Genomic DNA, 25,376 nt, shown 5'->3' on the forward strand with positions numbered 1-25,376 from the left:
GACTTGATCAACGTCACTATACACTCATAAGTTAATAACAAATTGAACATGGTCTTATATATCATGAAATCAGTACTAGTTTTATTTCGATGCTGTTCGATATACTAGCTAGTACTCCCCCGTAAAAATGAGGTCGGATTATCACGTCCAGTCGGACCAAACCAAAGATTTTCAACGAGGGAGATAAACAACTATATACATATATATAAAAAAAAAAATATATATATATATATATATATATATATATATATATATATATATTTACACTTTATCAATTAACTAACAAATATTTTGTCAACTGCATGAAATATTATAGAACCCAATAACGCATTACATCAGTGGTTCTCAAATGGGGGTAAGCGTACCCTGGGGGTACATGAAGGTATGCCAAGGGGTACGTGAGCTTTTTTTAAAAATATTCTAAAAAAATAGCTACAATTCAAAAATCCTTAATAAATATATTTATTGAATAATACTTTAACAAAATATGGATGTAAGTTCATAAACTGTGAAAAAAAAATACCACAATGCAATATTCAGTGTTGACAGCTGGATTTTTTGTGGACATGTTCCATAAATATTGATGTTAAAGATTTATTTTTTTGTGAAGAAATGTTTAGAATTAAGTTCATGAATCCAGATGGATCTCTATTACAATCCCCAAAGAGGGCACTTTAAGTTGATGATTACTTCTATGTGTAGAAATCTTTATTTATAATTGAATCACTTGTTTATTTTTCAACAAGTTTTTAGTTTTTTTAATATCTTTTTTTCCAGATAGTTCAAGAAAGACCACTACAAATGAGCAATATTTAATAAATCAGAAACTGATGACATAGTGCTATATTTTACTTCTTTACCTCTTTTTTTCAAACAAAAATGCTTTGCTCTGATTAGGGGGTACTTGAATCAAAAAAAATTTCACAGGGGGTACATCTCTGAAAAAAGGTTGATAGCCACTGCATTACATGAATAGCAGTCCAAATGTTGTCTACGCTTAGGTGTTCTGATTGGCTGAAATTAGTACACGTGACGCAACTACCACTTCCGCATGACCCATGCAATCTCTCTTGAATAAACATCCCTAACTAAAACGACAAATATTCTCATTCATTCGGGTCAATGGAGTCTCATTATGACAGGCGTGTCCAAAGTGCGGCCCGAGGGCCATTTGTGGCCCCCAGCTAATTTGTTAATGGCCCCCGCCCCATTCTAAAAAAATACTATAATAAAAATGTACAACATAAAAGAGTGTAATAAAAGAGTAAACAGTGACATGTAACAAGTAAAAGTTGCAGTATTGACACTAATAACACAAAGCTGCTATGCGGACTATTATTGACCTGCTGAAGGCTCCAATTACTTCACTGGAACAATTTTACTTTCAAAAATTTTGGGGGGATAATATGGTTTATTTTGTGCGAAACAAAGTTTTCTTTCACAAAAAGGGCACCAAACAAACAAAAAACTATGAAAAAAATTATAAAATCTTATAATCAAGAGTTCTACAGACTTAAGCGTTAAAAGTAAAAAAATATATAAATATACATTTGGCTTATTTTAACACATATTCTTTTTTTATTGTTATGAATTATTGACCTATTTAGGGTTCCAATTACTTCACGTGAAATATTCCACTTTGAAATGTTTTGGGGGAAAATGTCGCATAGTTTGTGTGTTTGCCATATAAATAAGGGTTTTGACATAAAGGCCATAAACATAAAAAACAAAATAAATAAAAAATGTTATAATGACAGACAGACCTGAAGTTGATCTCGAGATTCAAGCGTTAAATAAAAAATAATAATTTATGACTTATTTCTAACATTTTTATGACTGAGACCCTTCTGGAGACTGGGGACCAAACTTGAGGAAAGCCATAAAGGTAAAAAAAAAAAAACAAGTATTGTATTGCTTTTAAAAAAGAAAAATATCAAAATGGCCCCAGCATACTTAGATTTTTCAGTCTGCAGCACTCAGTGGAAAAAGTTTGGACACCCTTGCATTATGAGAGAGATCGCAACTGGACTTTAGTTCAGCTTGTCGAAAAAAACTTTTTCCTCTCATCTGTGACAAGTTTTTGCGATTATCTTATGTGTATATATGGTCAACAAACATTTTCTACTGCTTGTCCCTCTTGAGGTTTTATATAAATATTTTTTAAGGTTATTATTTTAAAAAATAGACATACAATACACAAAAAGTATAATTTCATATAGTGAAATGAAATGTGTTTTAACCCTAGGGGACTAAGGTTGAATTGGTTGTCCTTTCAGTACATTTATGGCCATATTATATGTTAAAAATGTATATTACAAAGGGTTTTTTACTTAGGCTATTGAACAATACAGCAAACCCAAACAAGAAAGGCTTATTTTTTTTTAGATTTGAATAGTTGTTATCTTAAATCTCTCAATTAACTTGAGCTCCACATAAAAATAACAAACATGCAATGTTTTTTTTTATTATACTTTTTATTTTGACCCTTTCAAGGCCTTTTGATCAAATTCCGCCCATGCATCCATTCATTTAGTTTACATTTGCAAAACACAAGTAATTTTACTAATCTGTAAAATTACTTGTGTTTAAATTAATTTAAACCTGTGCCATTATCTGATCTAAATAGAATTAAAATGCATTACATGTTTGATATTTTTCTTTAGGACTAAAGTTTTAAAAAGATTTGACAAAAAAAAGTTTAAAAAAAATAATAAATACATTTTTTTAAACATTGTATGCCCTTCAAAAAACTTTTGGACTTGAAAATACTGTTTGGCTTTGAATGTAATTAAAATTGAATGTCCAGAGAACTAAATGTTGGTTTTGTCTGCATGCGCATCCCACACGTAAATGAGTAAAATAAATATGGCCAAGTTACAGTGACAGAAAAAAAATACTATTTGTGTCATACAATGAATCAATAAATGAAAAACACAAAACAAGAAAAGTAGAGTTATCCTTGTCACATTTATGTACATCAAATATGTACCCACTCTGTATAACACAATGCAGTCTGATGACACCTTCATAAACAAAGAAAAAATTTGTTAATGAATCAATTACTTAAAAAATACTTTACTTAACTACTACTAAGTACTTAACTAGTAATAATAAATGATTAAATCAAAGTGGCTAAAGTAATAATATGGATTTACTAGTACATTATGATAAATATAAATAATAGATTACAAATAGTGTCTTGTCAGTGCGTTACACTGAGTGCAACGGAAATCAGTGGGGTGATAGTAACGTAGCTCACGTGAACATTTTTGCTGGTTGTCCATGCTGATGAATTCTTAAGTGAAAATAAAGGACACATTATTAGATAAATATAGACTTTGCCAGTCCAAAAAGAGTGAAAAAAAGTGTGAATGATAAATGTTTTACCTGGGAGAATGTTACTAAGAGGATCCTCACAACACAGTGCTGATGCAATTAATGGTTCAGTCCTGCTGGAAGGAAAGGAACTACGGTATATATATTTGTTTTAATGCAGGGTGTTTTGTTTTAAAGTCATACGCAAACATACCTGTCAATGCCACACTTTGCTTCTGCCCGGTCGGTAAAACTTTCCTGACAACACAGTGAGGCAGACAGCAAGAACAAGTGATTGACTGTTAATACGTTAAAAATAGGAATGTGCTGATCAATCGGCTACCGATCGTTATTGGCCAATTTTTGTGAAAAAGTATGTGATTGGCCACAGCCCATTAATGCCTTTTAATGCCAATCATAGGCGTCGATCCTCTCTGGCTGACAAGTGGCTAGAAGCTAATTAGGGATCTCCACACACAGTGTGAAGCAGCTACCCTTAAAGGCCTACTGAAACCCGCTACTACCCACCACGCAGTATGATAGTTTATATATCAATGATGAAATATTAACATTGCAACACATGCCAATACCGCATTTTTAGTTTACTAAATTTTGAAAACGTTGCGGACTATCAGGAAATATTAGCGTAGCATCAAACACGGCTAAAAGTCGTCTCTGTTCATGGGGTAATTACACAGTATTTTGGACATCTGCGTTGCTGAATCTTTTGCAATTTGTTCATTTAATAATGGAGACTATAAAGAAGAATGCTGTTGGTGGAAAGCGGTGGATTGCAGCTGTCTTTAGCATCGAGACACAGCCGGTGTTTCTTTATTTGTTGTGAAGCTTTAACACAGAGCGGTCAAGCAAACATGTTTTCTCTACGTCAACCAGCATGTCTTTGGATGGGAAAATTTTTATATTAAGACTTACCGGAGAAATCAGTGGATTATGGGACTTCCTCCTATAGCTCAAAAAGGCGGCTGTGATCTTGGCTCCTCCATTGGCTTCTCTGAGAGCCATCCGACTTTGAGGTATGTCTTTAGAATCTCACTAAAACTGTATTAAAACAATAAGCAGGTAAGGGATCTTCCAGAATTATCCTAGTAAATGTGTCTAATTACATCTGAAACGCTCACACTGCCGCAGCCCGGAGCCGTCGCTTTTTTTAAAAATTCACAAATCTTTCGTCCTCGCTCAAATTAATGGGGAAATTGTTGCTTTCTCGGTCCGAATTGCTCTTACTTCTTGGTGGCTCCCATTATAAACAATGTGAATATGTGTGGAGCCCTGCAACTCGTGACGTCAAGCGCACATACTTCCGGTAAAGGCAGGGCTTTTCTATTAGCGACCAAAAGTTGCAAACTTTATCGTCGGTGTTCTCTACTATAAATTATTTCAGCAAAAATATGGCAATATCGCGAAATGATCAAGTATGACACATAGAATGGACCTGCTATTCCCGTTTGAATAAGAAAATCTCATTTCAGTAGGCCTTTAACTAATAATAATCACCTCCATTGTGGAAAATAACTGAATTACTTAGTATCTTAATTATCATCCATCCATCCCATCCATCCATTTTCTACCGCTTATACAATATTATTCTAACTGGAGGTCGAGGCTAAACATGTTTAAAACACTGAAAGAAAGCCAGGAGAGAGGCATGCTCATAGCTAAACTCGCTTTAAGTACTTAATAAACACTGAAAAGTGTAGACGGAACCACATTGCAACATAAACTAAGCATTTATTAACAGGAAAATAATTAGTAGATCAATAAGAGTATATAAGAGAATATTATAACAACAGTTTTTGGTGTGTCAGCATTGTCACAGTTAGTACAAGACATATAATAGGAGGATCTGATCGACCCATACATATGTGGTGTCGATATTAAGGGCAGTGTCAGAGGTATATGATCCATACTGAATCATCAGATCAATATACATAGAAATTAATTCTCTGGACACAGGATGGCCAAACCAAAGGATTTAGCAGATAGTAGTTGTTGCTTTTGTTTAGTTGTTGCGTGCTGTTGAATTGGTTTTGCTCAAGCAATTGTATGTAATGAAAGCAAAAATAAGGAACTTGTTTAAATATTGTGTTGACATTGCTAAATGTGCAATAGCACTCACCATAAATAAATAGAAAAATGTACAGGTATCAGTATCAGAACTGGCTGCATAAAACCTAATCAGAACATACCTAGTTAAAACACACTGTCTTCATTATGTGTCATCAGTCATACCCGTGCGCCTGGCTGGTCCTCTTCACACTCCCAAATAAACCTCCCAATCACGTTTCTCACTGCTGAAGTTAAAATCAAAGAAGACATGATTACTTACAGTATAGGTATTATATTCATGTATTATTTAAATAAGTTATTGTGCTTGTCCATAGGTGTAGATTTGAGTGTGAATGCATTTTTTATCCAAATATCATCAATATCAATGGCTGTATCAATCAGTATCAGCTCAACACCAGCATGATTGGGATGAGATGGATACTTCCTAGTTATCGTCTATGTTTACCGCAAAAATGTGTGCCGCTACTACATAGTATACTCATGTACTCTTAGTAGAATCCCGCGTGCAAAGGTTTAAATTAGGGCTGGGCGATATATCGATACACGCGATATATCGCGGGTTTGTCTCTGTGCGATATAGAAAATGACTAAATCGCGATATTCAATTTTACGTTGTCCCGCAGTTGTTTTTAGCTGCGGGCATTACATTACAGGCTCTTCCAACTCCTTCTTGTGTGTCCTTCTCACAGAGTGTAAGCACACTTTCTTACATACGTCACATACTGTCACGTCATACGTCACATACGTATACGCCCTCGCGGAGTGGAGAGGTAGCAGAATGGGTAACGTTAGCTGTGATGCTAGCGAAGCCGTGCGAGTGGTAATACGAGAGAAAGAAGGTGCGAATCTAGTAACAAATGAAGGAAGAATTAATTCCCAAGAAAAACAGCACGGGGTCCATCATCTGGCGGTGGTTCGGCTTCAAGCGGGAATTTGTCGAATAGACAACTTTAATTTGTCATGTGTGGGGCACAAGCGTTGCTACCAAAAGTAGCATTACTGCTAATATGTAACATCATTTGAAAAGTCACCTGCTAGTAACTATTTATTACAATTTTGGTCAATTGACTTAGTTGTGATTAACTTCTCTGCATGAAAGTTTAAAATTAGTATATATCAATGCAGTATGAACAAGAATGTTTTAAAGGCCTACTGAAATTAGATTTTCATATTTAAACGGGGATAGCATGTCCATTCTATGTGTCATACTTGATCATTTCGTGATATTGCCATATTTTTACGAAAAGGATCTAGTAGATAACACTGACGATAAAGTTTGCAACTTTTGGTCGCTAATAAAAAAGCCTTGACATTACCGGAAGTAGCAGACGATGTGCGCGTGACGTCACGGGTTGTCGGGCTCCTCACATCCTCACATTGTTTATAATCATAGCCACCGTTAGCAAGAGCGATTCGGACCGAGAAAGCGCCGATTTCCCCATTAATCTGAGCGAGGATGAAAGATTCGTGGATGAGGAAAGTTAGAGTGAAGCACTAGGGGGAAAAAAAAAATGCGAGGGCAGTGGGAGCGATTCAGATGTTATTAGACACATTTACTAGGATAATTCTGGAAAATCTCTTATCTGATTATTGTGTTACTAGTGTTTTAGTGAGATAATAAAGTCATACTTCAAAGTCGGAGCGGTGTGGTGACCGCCAGTGTCTCTGAGTGAAGCCATGCAGCAGCCAAGAAAATCGCAGCTGCCTCTTTGACAGCTGTTGCAGGAAGAACGACACAAGCTCCGCTCATGTTTACGGTAAGAGCCAACTTATTACCACAATTTTCTCACCAAAACCTGCCGGTTGACATGTGGTAGAGAACCATGTTCGCTCGACCGCTCTGTTCCATATTAAAGCTTCACAACAAACAAAGAAACACCGGCTATGTTGTGGTTGCTAAAGGAAGCTGCAATCCACCGCTTTCCACCAACAGCATTCTTCTTTATAGTATCCATTATTAATTAAACAAATTGCAAAAGGTTCAGCAACACAGATGTCCAAAATACTGTGTAGTTATGCGATTAAATCGGACAACTTTTAGCCGTGAGTGGTGCTGTGATAAAATGTCCGTTCCAACCAATAACGTCACAAGCACGCGTCAACATAAGCGTCATCATTCCGCGACGTTTTCAACAGGAAACTTCTCGGGAAATTTAAAATTGCAATTTAGTAAACTAAACCGGCCGTATTGACATGTGTTGCAATGTTAAGATTTCATCATTGATATATAAACTATCAGACTGCGTGGTCGGTAGTAGTGGGTTTCAGTAGGCCTTTAATGTAGGCACATAGAATCATCATTCTGCTGTGATTACATGTATTAAGTGCTAATTCAAGGCTAAGGCAAAATATGGAGATATATATTGTGTATCGCGATGTGGCCTAAAAATATCGAGATATTAAAAAAAAGGCCATATCGCCCAGCCCTAGTTTAAATCCACCCGTGACCCTAGTGTCAAGTGGCATAGACAATTGGATGCCTGGATTAGTTACACCATGATATCAAATAGTACAAACTTTCTCACCATCCTGCACTGGGACAGGAGGCAGCACATAGTGACCGATGCTGACTGACTTTACACTCTGTCGCTTCTGACATGCGTTCAGGAAAAAGCTGTGGAAAACAGTAACCTTCTCCCACAGGTAAGCCTCACTCCTAAAAATCCTGATGGAAAATTCAGACAAAATACAGTTAAGAAAGGGCCTCGTTTGTCATTTATTGTGTTTCTCACCTGAGTGTATCAGGGTGTTTAGCATCCTCACTGAAAAGGTAGTCTGCTGTTCTCCACCCTGTAAGTATTCCACACTCCAATACTGCAAGGCAAATTGTGTTACAAGGTATATTTTTACTTAGTTTAAACGTGTTCTGGAATATACAATAGACTATTTTTTAAGAGGTAACGTTCCATAACACAGTTAGCATAATGCTAAATAGCTTAATAGTGCTGGGTGAACACATATTAAAACAGGTAGCTGACATAAACCACAACACTTACGCCAGAATTCGCGAAAAGTTGGTGACACACTGGCCGAAAACCAAGCCTTCTTATTTGCGAACATCTCTACAAAGACCTCCGTCTGTTTTAAAACATTTTTTGTTCTCGTCAACACAACAATATTTTGCCCTCACTCTGCCGCTTCACCATTGGCACCGGACTTGAATGCCTCAGACGCCTTCACGTGCTTCGGAAAATGTCGTAGTTTTGACGACTCAATTAAAATTTGCGTTTAGACACAATACTATCACGTATTTCTGTGTTAAAGATGTTTTCCTTCCAATATGTTGCTGGATTATAAACTTTCTGAACATTATTTATCTTACAAATAAACTAATTGATATAAAATAGATGCTGAAATTGTTTTTGTCCAACAATAACACTTGTATTTGGAAGTAAATTAACGTGTCATAGAATTGTCTATACTGTTTATGTATTTTACTAATTTTTTTTTTATTTTTTTTATTCATTTTAACTTATTATTTATTTTATTTTATTTTATTTATGTATTTTATTGCTGTGATGCTAAAGAAAAAGTGTATGTTGCTGGATTATAAACTTTCTGAACATTATTTATTCTACAAATAAACTAATTGATATAAAATCGATGCTAAAATTGTTTTTGTCCAACAATAACACTTGTATTTGGAAGTAAATTAACGTGTCACAGAATTGTCTGTACTGTTTATGTATTTTATTAATTTATCCATCCATCCATCTACCGCTTATTCCCTTTTGGGGTCGCGGGGGGCGCTGGCGCCTATCTCAGCTACAATCGGGCGGAAGGCGGGGTACACCCTGGACAAGTCGCCACCTCATCGCAGGGCCAACACAGATAGACAGACAACATTCACACTCACATTCACACACTAGGGACCATTTAGTGTTGCCAATCAACCTATCCCCAGGTGCATGTCTTTGCAAGTCGGAGGAAGCCGGAGTACCCGGAGGGAACCCACTTTATTTATTTATTTTAATTTATATTTTCTTATTTTATTTTATTTTTATTTATGTATTTTATTGCCGTGATGCTAAAGAAAAAGTGTATGTTGCTGGATTATAAACTTTCTGAACATTATTTTTTCTACAAATAAACAAATTGATATAAAATAGATGCTAAAATTGTTTTTGTCCAACAATAACACTTGTATTTGGAAGTAAATTAACGTGTCATAGAATTGTCTATACTGTTTATGTATTTTACTAATTTATTTATTTATTTATTTATTTATTTTAATTATTTTTTTTATTTAATTTTTTATTTTTTTTATTTGTGTATTTTACTGCCGTAATGCTAAAGAAAAAGTGTATGTTGCTGGATTATAAACTTTCTGAACATTATTTTTTCTACAAATAAACTAATTGATATAAAATACATGCTGAAATTGTTTTTGTCCAACAATAACACTTGTATTTGGAAGTAAATTAACGTGTCATGGAATTTTCTATACTGTTTATGTGTTTTACTCATTTATTCATTTATTTTTTTTATTTATTTTTTATTTATTTATGTATTTTATTGCCGTGATGCTAAAGAAAACGTGTATTTTCTTGCCAAACACCTTTGAAATACCGTGGCAGAAAAACAAAATCCCAAACTGACACTATTTTACACTACATTAAATAAATGTGAACTACTGAAAACAATTAAACAAAAAAATAGTTTTAACTGATGAAATGTGCACTTGCTAAAACAGTAGTATCTGCAGTACTACATTTTACCGCTAGATGATAGGATTTCACAAGGCAATTCTCAGGTTCAATGAAGCACCATCCTAGTGCACAACAAAGGGTTTGAGGTGTGAAAATGAACTTTGTTACATCAGCATCACTGTCTGCCTTCATCTAAACCTAAGAACCCGCATTAAGCCATAATTGGCTCATATCAAACCGGTGAAAAAGGCATCTTAATTGACGATAGTGCACATTTAGCTGCAGGTTGCAGCTGCCAGAGCGATAAAACATTCAATGCAGGCTGTTTCGCTGCCAAATAGCACTTGTTCACAACAACATCAACAGGGCATTGAAGTTGCCGAGCATCAACACTGGGGTTATGTGAAGGTCAGGTGCATATCTGTAACACCAAAGCTCACATTGCCTCCTCCACATCCACCCCAGTAATATCATGTGTCTCATAACCGTGCCAGCCTAGTAAAGAAGATATTGCAATGTCGGATGCGTTGCCAGGAAGCGTCTGATCTAAGTGATGTGCTTGTGAAGCGCAATGTTCTTATTCCGTAAGCGTTACAGGGTGTTTTCGCAATTGAGTTCCTCCACAGTGCACACGGTGTGTATACAATGAGGGGTCAAGGGGGCGCAAAGCAGCAATAACTCTGTTGCCTTGACAACACGGAAGCCACACCCTGTGTTTTTCCCAACTCCCTCCTACCCATCATGTTATTTTCAGTGTGCTCTTAGAAGAGAGCGTGGTTATCAAACACTCCCTCTATGTGAGATGAGTTGATCGTACAATACGTATAAATCGCAGCTGATTGCTATTTATAAACAAAGCATTATAATCACCCATTCCACACTATTGGTAAATGAAATAGTGATGCTTTGACATGCAGTGTACAAACAACATATTGATTCAATATTTTTATACAGCATTTTTCTTTTACATATTGAAGATGTGAACTGATGGTATTAAACAATGCAAGGAATTTGAATTTCAAAACATACATTATCAGCTAAAATACCTTCATTGTTATTACTCCACCTCTTTTCTATGACAATAACCTTCTCTCTGAGGATATATCCAGCAGTACTTCGTACATCTTACTTGTGTAAAATATGGTTTTCTTCATTGTCCGCTGCTGATTTTATCCACTAAGATTTCCTTCCCACTGGAGTGAGAAAATGTGCTCTTGGTTGAGCTGGTCCATCCATCCTATGTTTGTCATGTAGCCTAGATTGCTGCTGTGTTATTGTCCATGTGATGGTGGTTTTCACCTTCAAACAAATAGGCAGATTCTCAACTGTCCACATTTACCGCATATACATACATACATATATATATATATATATATATATATATATATATATATATATATATATATATATATATATATATATATATATATATATATATATATATATATATATATAGAGTGCTATTTTAATTAGAACTACAGCAGCAAATGTAATTTTGTTTATATTAATATTTATGCAAAGCATGAAATTGCATGTATTATTAGTGGGTGTGTTGCATCTACAAACCCCGTTTCCATATAAGTTGTGAAATTGTGTTAGATGTAAATATAAACAGAATACAATGATTTGCAAATCCTTTTCAACCCATATTCAGTTGAATGCACTACAAAGACAAGATATTTGATGTTCAAAATCATAAACTTTGTTTTTTTTTTTGCAAATAATAATTCACTTAGAATTTCATGGCTGCAACACGTGCCAAAGTAGTATGGAAAGGGCATGTTCACCACTGTGTTCCATCACCTTTTTTTTTTACCAACACTCAATAAACGTTTTGGAACTGAGGAAACTAATTGTTGAAGCTTTGAAAGTGGAATTATTTCCCATTCTCCGTTGTCGTATTTTACGCTTCATAGTGCGCCACACATTTTCGATGGGAGACAGGTCTGGACTGCGGGCGGGCCAGGAAAGTATCCGCACTCTTTTTTTTACGAAACCACGCTGTTGTAACACGTGCTGAATGTGGCTTGGCATTGTCTTGCTGAAATAAGCAGGGGCGTCCATGAAAAAGACGGCGCTGAGATGGCAGCATATGTTGTTCCAAAACCTGTATGTACATTTCAGCATTAATGGTGCCTTCACAGATGTGTAAGTTACCCATGTCTTGGGCACTAATGCACCCCCACACCATTACAGATGCTGTTTTTGTGAACCTTGCGTCGATAACAGTCTGGATGGTTTGCTTCCCCTTTGGGCCGGATAACACAATGTCGAATATTTCAAAAAACAATTTGAAATGTGGACTCGTCAAACACTTCTCCACTTTGCATCAGACCATCTTAGATGATCTCGGGCCCAGAGAAGCCGGCGGCGTTTCTGGATGTTGTTGATAAATGGCTTTTGCTTTGCATGGTAGAGCTTTAACTTGCACTTACAGATGTAGCGACGAACTGAATTTAATGACAGTGGTTTTCTGAAGTGTTCCTGAGCCCATGTGGTGATATTCTTTAGAGATTGATGTCGGTTTTTGATACAGTACCGTCTGAGGGATCAAAGGTCACGGTCATTCAATGTTGGTTTCCGGCCATGCCGCTTACGTGGAGTGATTTTTCCAGAGTCTCTGAACCTTTTGATGGTTGTAGATGTTAGAATCCCTAAATTTCTTGCAATTGCACTTTGAGAAACGTTGTTCTTAAATTGTTTGGCTATTTGCTCATGCAGTTGTGGACAAAGGGGTGAACCTCGCCTCATCCTTTCTTGTGAAAGACTGAGCATATTTTGGGAAGCTGTTTTTATACCCAATCATGGCACCCACCTGTTCCCAATTAGCCTGCACACCTGTGGGATGTTCCAAATAAGTGTTTGATGAGCATTCCTCAACTTTATCAGTATTTATTGCCACCTTTCCCAACTTCTTTTTGACGTGTTGCTGGCATCAAACTCTAAAGTTAATGATTAATTGCAAAAAAAAAAAAATGTTTATCATATGTTGTCTTTGTAGCACATTTAACTGAAAATGGGTTGAAAATGATTTGCAAATCATTGTATTCCGTTTATATTTACATCTAAAACAATTTCCTAACTCATAAGGAAACAGGGTTTGTATTGTTAGTGGGCGTGTTGCATGTTATCTGATAGACTAAATTACAGTACAATTGATAACATAGTGTATAGACAAAGTGTATTGACCTGTAGCCCTGTGGCCTGTGTGTATTTCCTGTTTAGCGCTTCTATTTTTGTTTCAAATTTATTTGTGTCGTCCTGCAGTGACTTCTCCACACCTGCCTTTGTTTAGCGATTAGTGTTCCCAGATGCTGAGAACGCTAACCACAGTTCATTTTTGTTCATGGAAACTTGGATAATTGCTAAGTGTTGCGTTAATGCTAAATGTTTCGATTTCTTTGTTAACTGAAAAAAAAAAAGATAGAAATAGATACATCTCTCATTTCTATCTTTTTTTTTACCATTTATATTACCATATTGTGTACGCACCTTAGGGGATCTTCTCCAATTTTGTGGTTCTTTGAACCTGTTCACTGTAATAATGACAATAAAACTCTATTCTATTCTATTCTATTCTAACTGCATGCTAGCCTGCACAGCTTTTCCTGTGCTTCTTGTGCGCTCCCTGCTGAACAACTCCTTGTGTTTTTGCCTTTATTAAAAATAAAAAAAACATTATGTGTTTGTCGCCTCCGGTCACTGCATCTTGAAGTCAAGAACGCCGCTACCGTGGCAAAACGGGACAACCCTATTTAAATGAGGATTTTACGGGTTCTACACGTGTTGTGCCTATGGAGACATTCATTTCCCTTCACATTAATGACATTATATGCTCCAGCAGTCCAACATTTGCTGTTTTGTTATGTTGTGCAATATGCAGCACACACCATCCTTGTGGTCGAAACAGAATTACGATCCAAACAACAGATCCCACGCCGAAGGTTAGGTGCACTTTGAAAGGCTCCGCTGCAGTGATTATGTGTATGAAATGATCCAAAAATGCATGTAAGTATCATACATGCCAACACTCCCGATTTCCCGGGAGACTCCCGAATTCCAGCGTCCCTCCCGAAAATCTCCCGAATTCCTCCCGATTTCCGCCCAGACAACAATATTGGGGGCGTGTCTCAAAGGCACTGCCTTTAGCGTCCTCTCTCACCTGTGAAACCTTCACCCATTAACAGCCGCATGCTGTCCAGGCGTCCACCTTCCCACCATATAAACAGCGTCCCATAACCACATAATAATGTAGCGTTGGAGGGGTTTAACATTGGTCTTTTTGACATTTTTAACAATTCTGACATGTTGTATGACCATTTAACTGGTTTAATGATAACATTAATTCAAACACACACACACACAAAAGTGCATGCAATTCATACTTGGTCAACAGCCATACAGATCACACTGAGGTTGGCCGTATAAACAACTTTAACACTGTTACAAATATGCGCCACACTGTCAACCCACACCAAACAAGAATGACAAACACATTTTGGGAGAACATCCGCTCCGTTACACAACATAAACACAACAAAACAAATACCCAGAACCCCTTGCCGCACTAACTCTTCCGGGACGCTACAACAACATCTACGGCTTTTGGAGCTCAGTGCACAACTGCACACACAACAAGAAGGAGACAAAGCAGAAGAACAAAGAAGAGACATGGCGACGACGAGTAAGAAGAAGAAATCCACTTGCAGGTTCCAAAATGATAGGAAAAAACGAATTTCAGTTAATCCAGGACAGCTGGAAGGGGATGGGGTATGCTGCCTGCACCTCAACCCCGCCCCCCAACCACGCCCAAACACCCCCCCAAATTCGGAGGTCTTAAGGTTGGCAAGTATGGTAAGTAAATGCATTAAAATGTATGAGGCAATTTTTTTTCATTTGAGAGCTATATTATAGGGGACATGTGATTGTAGCCTACAATTAAAATTCTTCCTTGTGATTTACAGTATATGTATTGGATATGCTTTGATAGAAATGATGCATAAATTTTACTCGAGTCACATTAATACTATGTTTTTTGAGGTTGTCTGCAATATGTCCACGTTCCCACGGCCACCCTCTACAAAAATCTGGATGTATCATTTAAAAATATGTATCTTGAAGTTGCCACCTCTATTTTGGACACTGTCAAAAAGATTCACCCGGTCACAACATCACAACACATCATAGGCTCCAATTGATACAGACCTGCATAAAAAAAAAATCTACTACCAGCAGCATTTATGTAACTGCCTGTCGCACGTCCGAAATATTGTGTGCATATTTTCATCATGATTAGATGAAAATAATACTTAATCTCACCTTTTCCTTGAACCCACTTCAAACCAAATTGTAATGTCACTGCCTTTTTCCGTCAGAGTTCAGTGGTTAATCTAATTTTGTCGCCGCCCCAATGCTGTGGACAAATAGACATGGAAGAATTAATTTAATGTCTTTATTTTATAGATATAGAGCAGGCTGAAGGGGATGAAATGAGAAGGACTTTACAGCTGTGTATGTTCAGCAGAGGATGAGAAGGCTTTTCGACACAACGGAGCCTGATCTACCAAAGGTTTGCATGTACTAAAACACCTGCAACCTTGATAGCACGCGCAAAGCTGGTCTACTAAACCCATGCAAAGGTGTGTAGCGTCTTAAATGTCAAAGAATAGTAACGTTTATATGTTGTCAATATTCAGTGTTTGATCGTTAATATTAGTATTGTAAATCCCACTGTAGACGTTTCCCTCTTTTGGTGGGTTCTCCTGACACCGACGGATCTTCGGGAGCCCGGTAGACCGTTTGAATCAAGTCTTTTATTGACATAAACCCCAGGGGGTGGCTTGCTTTCCAGCAATATATGTTTGACTTGTGTCTCTCTCTGTGTGTGTGCTCACCAGCAATTATAACTTCAACAACGTGTCTCGGTCTGGCTGCTGCTAATAAGGGCGACAGGTGATTAGATAACAAGTCCCAGCTGGGCAATCCACTCACCTGCCACTGGCTTTAAGGCAGGTTCCCCCTCCACACCATCCATCCATCCATCCTTTTTCTACCGCTTGTCCCTCTTGGGGCTGCGGGGGGTCGCTGGAGCCTATCTCAACTCAATTTGGGCAGAAGGGTGGGGTACACCCTGGACAAGTCACCACCTCATCACAGGGCCAACACAGATAGACAGACAACATTCAAACTCACATTCACACACTAGGGCCACTTTAGTGTTGCCAATCAACCTATCCCCAGGTGCATGTCTTTGGCGGTGGGAGGAATCCGGAGTACAGCAAACTCCACACAGAAAGATCCCGTGCCCGGGATTGAACTCAGGACTACTCAGGACCTTTGTATTGTGAGGCAGATGAACTAACCCTTCTTTCACCGTGATGCCCCTTACTGTGTTTTTGTATGAGTGTTTCTGAAAAAAGGGACCCAAGCACACATACAGTATATACATTTATTTACTTAATACATGTATTACATAAATAGACCCTAATTAGACCAGTTGACCTGCCGCCTTTCAGTCCAAAAATGCTCTACTTTCAGGTGTATATGAAGCGGCCACGGATCATTTTTGGCGACGTACCTGTCTGGAAGCAGCGCTAACTGTCCCAAGTCGGGGTGGACCACACCTCTATGTATCAGTGGTGACGTCTCTCCGTTGTCGACTTGTCTACATGGAAGAAGATCCCCATCCAACCCTCTGCTGGCTTCCCGATGGACTGGATTCTCACATCATCATGAATGTAAGAATTTAATAATTCTACCCACTCGACTTACCTTGCAGTTTGTCACCCAGGAAGGTTACAATGGCTAAAAATGTAATTTCATGCCTGTGGAGAGGCGGAGCCGACAGTCCGACGGCGAGGCGGGTCACACTGGAGCCCTGCCCAAGATGATGGCGAGGAGACGGAGATGACAACCGAACGGAGAGGCGGGGCATACCGGGAGCGACGCCGCAATCAGATTCAGGTGCGTGGATTGCAGACCGGGATACTGTATCTGCTTACACTGTATAAAAGGGTAAGAAAGAGGAGGGATCGAAGCAGAAGGAAGTGGAGTGTCCGCAGCAGTGGCTGGAGAGAAGCAGACAGCAAGACACGACAGACAAGGAGTGACCACGGAGCACGAGCAGTGGGAGCGACGAAGGCGAAAAAGACATCTATTATTGAAAAATAAAAGAGTCAAACCTGCTAAAGCGATGTCCTTCCTGGGTGGTCAGTGGAACCCGAGCGGCGACAGGGAAAGTCGTCCACAATGCCTTTTTTTTAAGTTTGTGGGCATACTTTTATTTTGAAGTGTCTCGTTTGGTCTGTCGTCTGATATAAGGAAGCTACTTTGGGTATAAGTAAACATTTTTGATGCAATGAGAAGGGAGAAAGACTGACTGTCACAAAGACTCAAAAGTGTCACAACGACTTTAAGCGCTTGGGCTATAAGAGCCTGAAGATCACAATTTCCTCCTAAAAGAAGCATGCAGGCCAAGGAGGTATTTGTTTGTCAATTCTGTGTGTATTATACTTTGGTAAAATGTTTGATCCACATGCTATGCATGTTGTTACTTTTACCTTTGTAACGTGCTTTATTTTATTTCAGTTTTCACGGTGAATTTGAAGGGAAGGGATGCCTTCAAATAAATCAGTTCAAGAAAGCCATTGTGTTTGTGCTGTTTGGAGAGAGTTACACGGTATACGGGTGTTAGTATAGTAAAGTGATACTAATGAATCATATTTGGTACCATACCGCCTCTGAAAAGTACCGGTCTGCCAAACCCTAAGATTTTTTGTTAGAATAAAGCCAATAATGCATTTTTATTCTGGTCTCCTTTATTAAGAAAAGTATTGAAAAGTACCAAAAAGTATCAAAATAATATTGGAATCAGGACAACACTAATCACGAAAATATGCAAAAGCGCAGATTCAAACCATTGAAATATGTTGTATAGTTCAAGACTTATGGTAATTTGAAAGATCACTGCACATCATATTGGCAGCTACATTTTCCATCTTAAAGATCTAAAAAAAAAAATATTTGGGAATGTCCGGCGGGCATTCAGTTCAGATGTAATCAATCAATTATTCACAATTTGCCTTCACCAAGTAGTTAATCATTGGGATTGTTCTGCAAAGATTAGTGATGATGCAAAACGGTGAATTTTCCTTCACCCACCTGCCATTTGAATTTTCACTCAGCGATAACAAGTGCTTTCTCCCTGCAGCAACAACCGGACACATCAAAGCAGCGGGCTTCAAAAATCGCAGGTGTTGAAGGATTAAGGGCCACCGCAGGACGAGGTGTTATTGTCCATATCATCTTTGATGTGCTGTCTCTTTCACTCACTCATGTTTGGAACCTGGAATTGGGATTGACATCTTCAGAGTGACCATCGTCATGAACGGAAATGTGATGCGTCATTGCTCTCACGCAGATTACAAGAATATGTGAGGGGGGAGGGGGAAATCATAAAGTCTTTTCCAGGTTAGTGACAGTCATGTCATGTGACAGCTGGAGGTGTGGACCAATAGTTGGTCATAAAGTGATAGAAACATGACAGTATTCATTTCTCCTATTTTGTGCCTGATATTATGACGTTCGCTGGGCATGATGATGCCGGTTAGTTCTTCCGTGGATGCAGTCGGGCAATGGACACAGCGTGGAGGTAAGAAATGAAGACTTATTTAACTAATAAAACAGACTATGAACAGAAAAACTGGCACAAGGGCACAAAAAGGCAAAACAAAAACTACTAGCATGAGAGCTAGAGATAGACAAGGCGTAGCGCGAAAGTTAGCGAGTAGAAACATAGAATAGCAGTCGTCACTTGTTGGGTGTAAACAAATTAGGATACGAAAAAGAATGAAGAAGGCAGGCTTAAGTAAGGGAGGTGATTAATAAAACAGGTGTGTGTCAACAGCGAGTAGCAGGTGGAACTAATATGAAACCATGGAAACAGACTAAACAAGGAACTAAGGTAAACATTGTCAGACTATAATACAAAAAAGGAACCAAACCAGAATATGAGATGATCCGGACAGCGGATCATAACATAATCCCCCCCTATAAGGACGAATACCAGATGTCCCAGACAAAACTTGAACCCTGCCCCACAATAAGGAAGTTCACAGGTAAAGGGATGGCGGAGGGAGGACATGGTGGAGGGTCGCCAGGTCGTGTGTCCCCGAATCCACCGACGTCAAGTCAGGTGGCGGCGGATGGAATGCCGCTGCCGCCAAAATCTTGGCGGGCGACCTCGAAGAAGCCACATCCGTGGCCGGCGGGGAGGAGGATGCGCCCGGCGAGGAGGATGACCGGGGCACGGCCATGTCCGTGACTGATGTAGAGGTGGGCGCATCGGCGCCGTCGTCATGGCGGGCTTGGAAGCAGCAGACGAAGACGGTGCGGGTGCTGCAGCCAAAGCAGACTTCGGTGTCATCGTCGTCGTGGAGACAGGTGGTGTCGTCGTGGAGACAGGTGGTGTCGTAGACGTCGTGGAGACAGGCGGCGTCGTCGTGGAAACAGGCGGCGTCGCCGTGGAGACAGGCGGCGTCGCCGTGGAGACAGGCGGCGTCGCCGTGGAGACAGGCGGCGTCGTCACCAGTCAGGTGGCACACACACATCTGCATACGCATACAAAGCGGCTTGCAAACAAACTGCGAACAACAATTCTAGTCGTTCATTGCTCAAAAGACTTGATTGGTTCACAAACGTGACATCCCGAGTTCTACGATCAGTAATCAGGTCAATACATATCTCAGTGCAAAGATGAGTGACGAGACTCAAAATACACCACGACTAGACTTTATATAATATTGTTACCAAGTTTTGACGCCAAAAAATCGATAGGCATTCAAGTTTGTGTTTGACATTCTGACAATAAGATTGCATGTGTCAAAATATTGGAGTGTTTTTGAAAGTTACTTTAAATTGTGCAAGCAGATAATTAACTGGAATTAATCAAAATTGTAAAAAGTGATTCACCTGATTAAAAAAAAAGCAGCACCAGTAAATACTGTTAAACTTGGACTTGGACATGGTTTATTTCTTCAATGCAAAGGATAGTTGGCACGAGCGAGACGTGAACGTGAGAACATTATTTAATAATACAGAAAACAAAACAAAAAAGGCAAACAAAGGGTGCGTACAATGGCGGAGAAAAAACTTGACCAATGACAAAACAAAATACTAGTACAAAGGCTACAAACTATAAACATGAACAAAAACACTTGCACTGTGGCATGAACATCAAAAGTTACTTGGCGTGGAAAAAACGAACAGCATGGAATGGCATGAAGGAGTTGAGGTATACGTGTGTAAAGTGAAGTTGCCAGACTGAACCTTTGGCAACTCTGGCTTAAATAATAGCAGTGATAATTAACAACAGGTGTGAGACAAGAAGACAGGGGCGTGACATGAAGACAAGGTGAAAACTAATGAGTTGGCATGGTAACGAAAACAAACCAGGATGTGCAAAACAGGAACTGAGTGTCCAAAAAAACAAAACCGAACATGACCAAAACAAAACATGATCCATAGGCGTGACAAATACAAGACAAAAAGTGAAGTGAATTATATTTATATAGCGCTTTTCTCTAGTGACTCAAAGCAATTTACATAGTGAAACCCATTATCCAAGTTACATTTTTAAACCAGTGTGGGTGGCAATGAGAGCAGGTGGGTAAAGTGTTTTGCCCAAGGACACAACGGCAGTGACTAGGTTGACAGGAGCTGGGGATCGAACCTGGGACCCTCAAGTTGCTGGCACGGCCACTCTACCAACCGAGCTGTACCGCCCCAGAAAGCGAAAAGTTGTGTGTTCAAGTATGTGTCTCACGGTTTGTGCAGCTGCCAGACGAAATGTGAACGCTATTTTCGCCTCTCAGTTACTTGCATCCACAATGAGTCATCATTTGGAGTCCAGAGGATGGACTCACTGACTGATGGCCGCTCCTCATGCCTCACAACTGGGTTGACATTCAACGACCTGACCTCTACTTCTGTTTGAAATGTTTTTTTTGTTGTTTTTTTTTTTAATTATACTCTCCAAGATTGAAATCTAGCTTTTAAGTTCTGTCACTGACATGCTTCAGTGTATATGCCAGGCAATCATTCTCCATAATTAAAAAATGTCCAGCGAGTTTCTGCACATTCATTATCTTTAATTATTTCAGTTCAAACCAAAGGCTTATGCCATTTAATCAGAGTAATAGCGTGGCGACTGCTGGTCTTTCAAAAAGGAGAAGCTCATTTTCAGCTCTTCTCTAAACACATAATAAATATAATAAAATATTAAGGAACACTGTTTCTCTTAAGTTGCTATATTTTAAACAACGTTTAAACATATATTCACTCAATGGTCGTCTCTCATATTAAATTTTTCTTCACAAACTGGATGTTTGTGTCAGGACTTTGACTTGGATTTATTTTGCTTCTTCGATGCAGAGAATATTTGGGAGGAGTCAGGCGTGAACGTGAGTACATATTTATTGATTAATAAACAAACAGACTAAAAAAAAAGGCAAACAAATGGCGCGCTCGGGTGCGGAAAACTTGGCTACAAAACAAAATACTAGCACAACAGCAGTTTAACTATAAACATGAACAAAAACTTGCACTGTGGCAGAACTATGAACAACTAAAACAAAACACTTACTGCGACCGAAACAAGGAGCATGAATAGCAAGGTGCGTGGCAGGTGATCGAGGGCATGAAGGAGGTGCAGCATAGGTAGATCCGTGGTCATGAGGGTTCAATACAAAGTCCGGTACAGTAGGCAAAGTTCCCGGGCCGAGGAACAGAAAACAAATGGCTTAAATACTAGCGGTGGTAATTGGAAACAGGTGTGAGAGCTGAGGACCGGGGCGTGACTAGGAGACCAGGTGGAAACTAATGGGTTACTATGGAAACAAATAAAACCAGGAAGTGCAAAACGGGAAACAAGAGTCTAAGAAACAAAACATAACATGATCAAACATAAAACCTGATTCACAGTTGTGACAGTTTGCAGGTGAATCAAACCCATTAAACAGTTATATAATAGAGCAATTAATATATTTGTCAGAAAACCTTCTTCTGATCATCATTGTAAAGAAAACTGTGAGTTTTTACACAATGAAAACCTGAAATTATTAAAATTGCTATTTTATGCTGCTCACTGCTCCCCTCACCTACCAGCTGGTTAAATGCTCCCAAGCTGAGCATTTATCCAATGACTGTCTAGTTTCGCTGCAGGGGCCAAACCACTCTATGCTACCCCAATGAAGTCAAAGGACGCTCAGCTTTAACATTGTTTAATGCTCTGTCGCTACCACAATGACATGCAAAACCCAAAACCAGTGAAGTTGGCACATTGTGTAAATCGTAAATAAAAACAGAATACAATGATTTGCAAATCCTTTTCAACCTATATTCAATTGAATAGACTGCCAAGACAAAATAGTTGACGTTTGAACTGGAAAATATTACGGCTCAGACTCCTGCCACTGCCGCTCATCCACCTGTGTGCTCCAGTGAGAGCACCGCGGAGCACGCACACGGGCATTCCTTCTCCGCACGGCTGCAGGAGATCTGCAATCGGCGCACCTGCCTGGGATGAACGAGCTGCCTTCATGCTGTGCCGGAATATAATCTGCTGTTACCTTTGTAAGCACCCCGTGTCTGGCTTCCATCCCCCGAAATCGCTCTCCCCCTGTGACTTCCTTGTTTACATTGTGTCTGATGTTCAGCGCTTTCAATATTTTCCTGTGATCCCCTGTTGTTCTCCCTGCCACCCGGACTGCCCTTTTGGATTCTCGACCTCCTGCTTGGACAAGGACCTCTCGACGCCCCTCTCTAGCCCTGGATCATCTGCCTGCCCAATGGACTGTCTTCCTGCTTTGTCCCTCCTCTCCCCTCAACACATTAGGTAACACACACTACAGCTAATCACACACAGTCTAACACCACTCACTCTTGGGTTTTGTCCCACACACCATTCTATAGTTTATTTAGTATTGTTTATTATTATTATTTATATATATATATATATATATATATATATATATTTTTTTTTTTTTTCTTTTTTTTTTTTTCTTTACTCACTTCCAAAGACATGCACCTGGGGATAGGTTGTTTGGCAGTACTAAATTGGCCCTAGTGTGTGAATGTGAGTGTGAATGTTGTCTGTCTATCTGTGTTGGCCCTGCAATGAGGTTGGGACTTGTCCAGGGTGTACGCCGCCTTCCGCCCGATTGTAGCTAAGATAGGCACCAGCGCCCCTCGCGACCCCAAAGGGGAATAAGCGGTAGGAAATGGATGGATGGATGGATATATTTTAACTATATATATAATAAATCATTGAACATTACAGCACCCTTATGCCATAACAGAAAACTTTGTTATTTTTTTGCAAATATTAACTCATTTGGAATTTGATGCCTGCAACATGTTTGAAAAAAGCTGGCACATGTGGCAAAAAAGACTGGGAATGTTGAAGAATGCTCATTAAACACTTATTTGTAATATCCCACAGGTGAACAGGCTATTTGGGAACAGGTGGTTGCAATAATTGGGTATATAAGCAGCTTCCTTAAAATTCTCAGTCACTCACAAAGAAGGTTGGGGCGAGGGTCACCACTTTGTGAACAAATGCGTGAGCAAATTGTCAAACAGTTTGAGAACAATATTTCTCAACAAGCTATTGCAAGGAATTTAGGGATTTCACCATCTGCGGTTTGTAATATCATCAAAAGGTTCAGAGAATCTGGAGAAATCGATGATATTACGGACCTTTGATTCATCAGGCGCTACTGCATCAAAAAACGACACCAGTGTGTAAATGATATCACTACATGGACTCAGGAACACTTGAGAAAAAACACTATCAGTAACTACAGTTTGTCGCTACATCTGTAAGTGCAAGTTAAAACTTTACTATGCAAAGCGAAAGCCATTTATCAACAACACCCAGAAATGCACCGGCTTTGCTGGGCCCAAAATCATCTAAGATGGACTGATGCAAAGTGGAAAAGTGTTCTGTGGTCTGACGAGTCCATATTTCAAATAGTTTTTTAGAAACGAACCATCCAGACTGTTATAGGCGCAAAGTTCAAAAGCCAGCATCTGTGATTGTATGGGGGTGTATTTGTGCCCAAGGTATGTGTAACGTACACATCTGTGAAGGCCCCATCAATGCCAAAAGGTACATACAGGTCTTAGAGCAACATATGTTGCCATTCAAGCAACGTTATCATGGACGCCCCTGCTTATTTCAGGAAGACAATGCCATGTCACATTCTGTACGTGTTACAACAGTGTGGCTTCATAGTAAAAGAGTGTGGGTACTAGACTTGCCTGCCTGTAGTCCAGACCTGTCTCCCATCGAAAATGTGTGGAGCATTATCAAGCGTAAAATACCACAACGGAGACGCCGGACTGTTGAACAACTTATGTTGTACATCAAGCAAGAATGGAAAAGAATTCCATCTGAAAAGCTTCAAAAATTGGTCTCCTCAGTTCCCAAACATTTACTGAGTGTTGTTAAAAGGAAAGGCCATGTGACACTGTGGTAAAAATGCCACTGTGCCAACTTTTTTGCTATGGGTTGCTGCCATTAAATTCTAAGTTAATGATTATTTGGGAAAAAAAAGGTGTTTCTCAGTTGGAATATTAAATATATTGTCTTGGCAGTCTATTCAATTGAATATACGTTTTTTAAAATAATTTGCAAATCTTTTAACCCTACCTTCTGCCCCAATGCACCTAAGATAGGCTCCAGCACACCCCGCGACCCCGTAAGGGACAAACGGTAAAAAAATGGATGGATTGATGTATTATTTACAATTCACACAAGGTGCCAACTTCACTTGGGGTTTTGTACAAAACACCAGGCAAAAAAGTAGGTCAAGCTCCTGCTCTGATTTGATTGTACTGAAACACAAATTTATTTTCCAAGTCCATAAGCCCCTCAGGACAGGCTGACTGACGTCGACGTAAGTGGTTGTCGACACAACCGTGACAAGACACTGCTTGCATACTTACTTGTGACCTGCCAGACACATACTGTAAGAAGCATAGGTAATAATTAGAGATGTCTGACAACGTTTTTTTTGCCGATATCCAATATTTTGATATCAACCGATATCGGTATATACCGTCATGGAATTAACACATTATTATGCCTAATTTTGTTGTGATGCCCCGCTGGATGCATTAAACAATGTAACAAGGTTTTCCAAAATAAATCATTTGAAGTTATGGGAAAAAAATTCCAACATGGCCCTGCCATATATAAAGTGCATTATTTTTATAACATGCCTCAAAACAGCAGCCTGGAATTTGGGACATGCTCTCTCTGAG

General features: G+C 39.0%; 1 protein-coding gene and 1 long non-coding RNA gene across 7 annotated transcripts in view; one reads left to right on the forward strand and one right to left on the reverse strand.

Annotated features, from left to right (window-relative positions):
* The window catches only part of LOC133542854 (uncharacterized), a 47,408-nt gene extending 29,714 nt beyond the window's left edge, over positions 1-17,694 (forward strand). Inside the window, exons 2-4 of one of the 2 annotated variants that reach the window (XR_009804229.1) lie at positions 15,516-15,691; positions 16,590-16,789; positions 16,887-17,694. This is a non-coding gene — a long non-coding RNA (uncharacterized LOC133542854). The remainder of the gene's footprint in view (positions 1-15,515; positions 15,692-16,589; positions 16,790-16,886) is intronic. The other variant, XR_009804228.1, reaches the window with a different exon arrangement.
* On the reverse strand, positions 304-8,578 carry terb2 (telomere repeat binding bouquet formation protein 2). 5 transcript variants are annotated; one of them, XM_061887358.1, is made up of 8 exons: positions 8,400-8,578; positions 8,136-8,193; positions 7,929-8,068; positions 5,566-5,627; positions 3,530-3,573; positions 3,388-3,452; positions 3,260-3,295; positions 304-3,023 (listed from the first exon to the last, which is right to left on the reverse strand). In XM_061887358.1, exons 1-8 carry the CDS (start codon positions 8,461-8,463, stop codon positions 2,875-2,877), a joined length of 618 nt encoding a protein of 205 aa, XP_061743342.1. In that variant the 5' UTR covers positions 8,464-8,578; the 3' UTR covers positions 304-2,874. The 5 variants fall into 5 exon arrangements, with proteins under 5 accessions (XP_061743342.1, XP_061743341.1, XP_061743340.1 ...); XM_061887357.1 differs by having other exon boundaries at positions 3,388-3,449; positions 8,136-8,217; XM_061887356.1 differs by having other exon boundaries at positions 8,136-8,217.
* Positions 17,695-25,376: the final 7,682 nt, after the last annotated feature.

Source organism: Nerophis ophidion, linkage group LG25 (assembly GCF_033978795.1).
Source record: "Nerophis ophidion isolate RoL-2023_Sa linkage group LG25, RoL_Noph_v1.0, whole genome shotgun sequence".
Lineage (NCBI taxonomy): Eukaryota > Metazoa > Chordata > Actinopteri > Syngnathiformes > Syngnathidae > Nerophis > Nerophis ophidion.

Coding starts and splice junctions, on each gene's coding strand:
- terb2 (XM_061887356.1), bottom strand. CDS start 8,463: ATGTTCGCAAATAAGAAGGCTTGGTTTTCGGCCAGTGTGTCACCAACT. Junction 8,069..8,135: donor AAACACCCTGATACACTCAG/GTGAGAAACACA, acceptor ATTTTCCATCAG/GATTTTTAGGAGTGAGGCTT. Junction 5,628..7,928: donor TCCTGTCCCAGTGCAGGATG/GTGAGAAAGTTT, acceptor TTTTAACTTCAG/CAGTGAGAAACGTGATTGGG.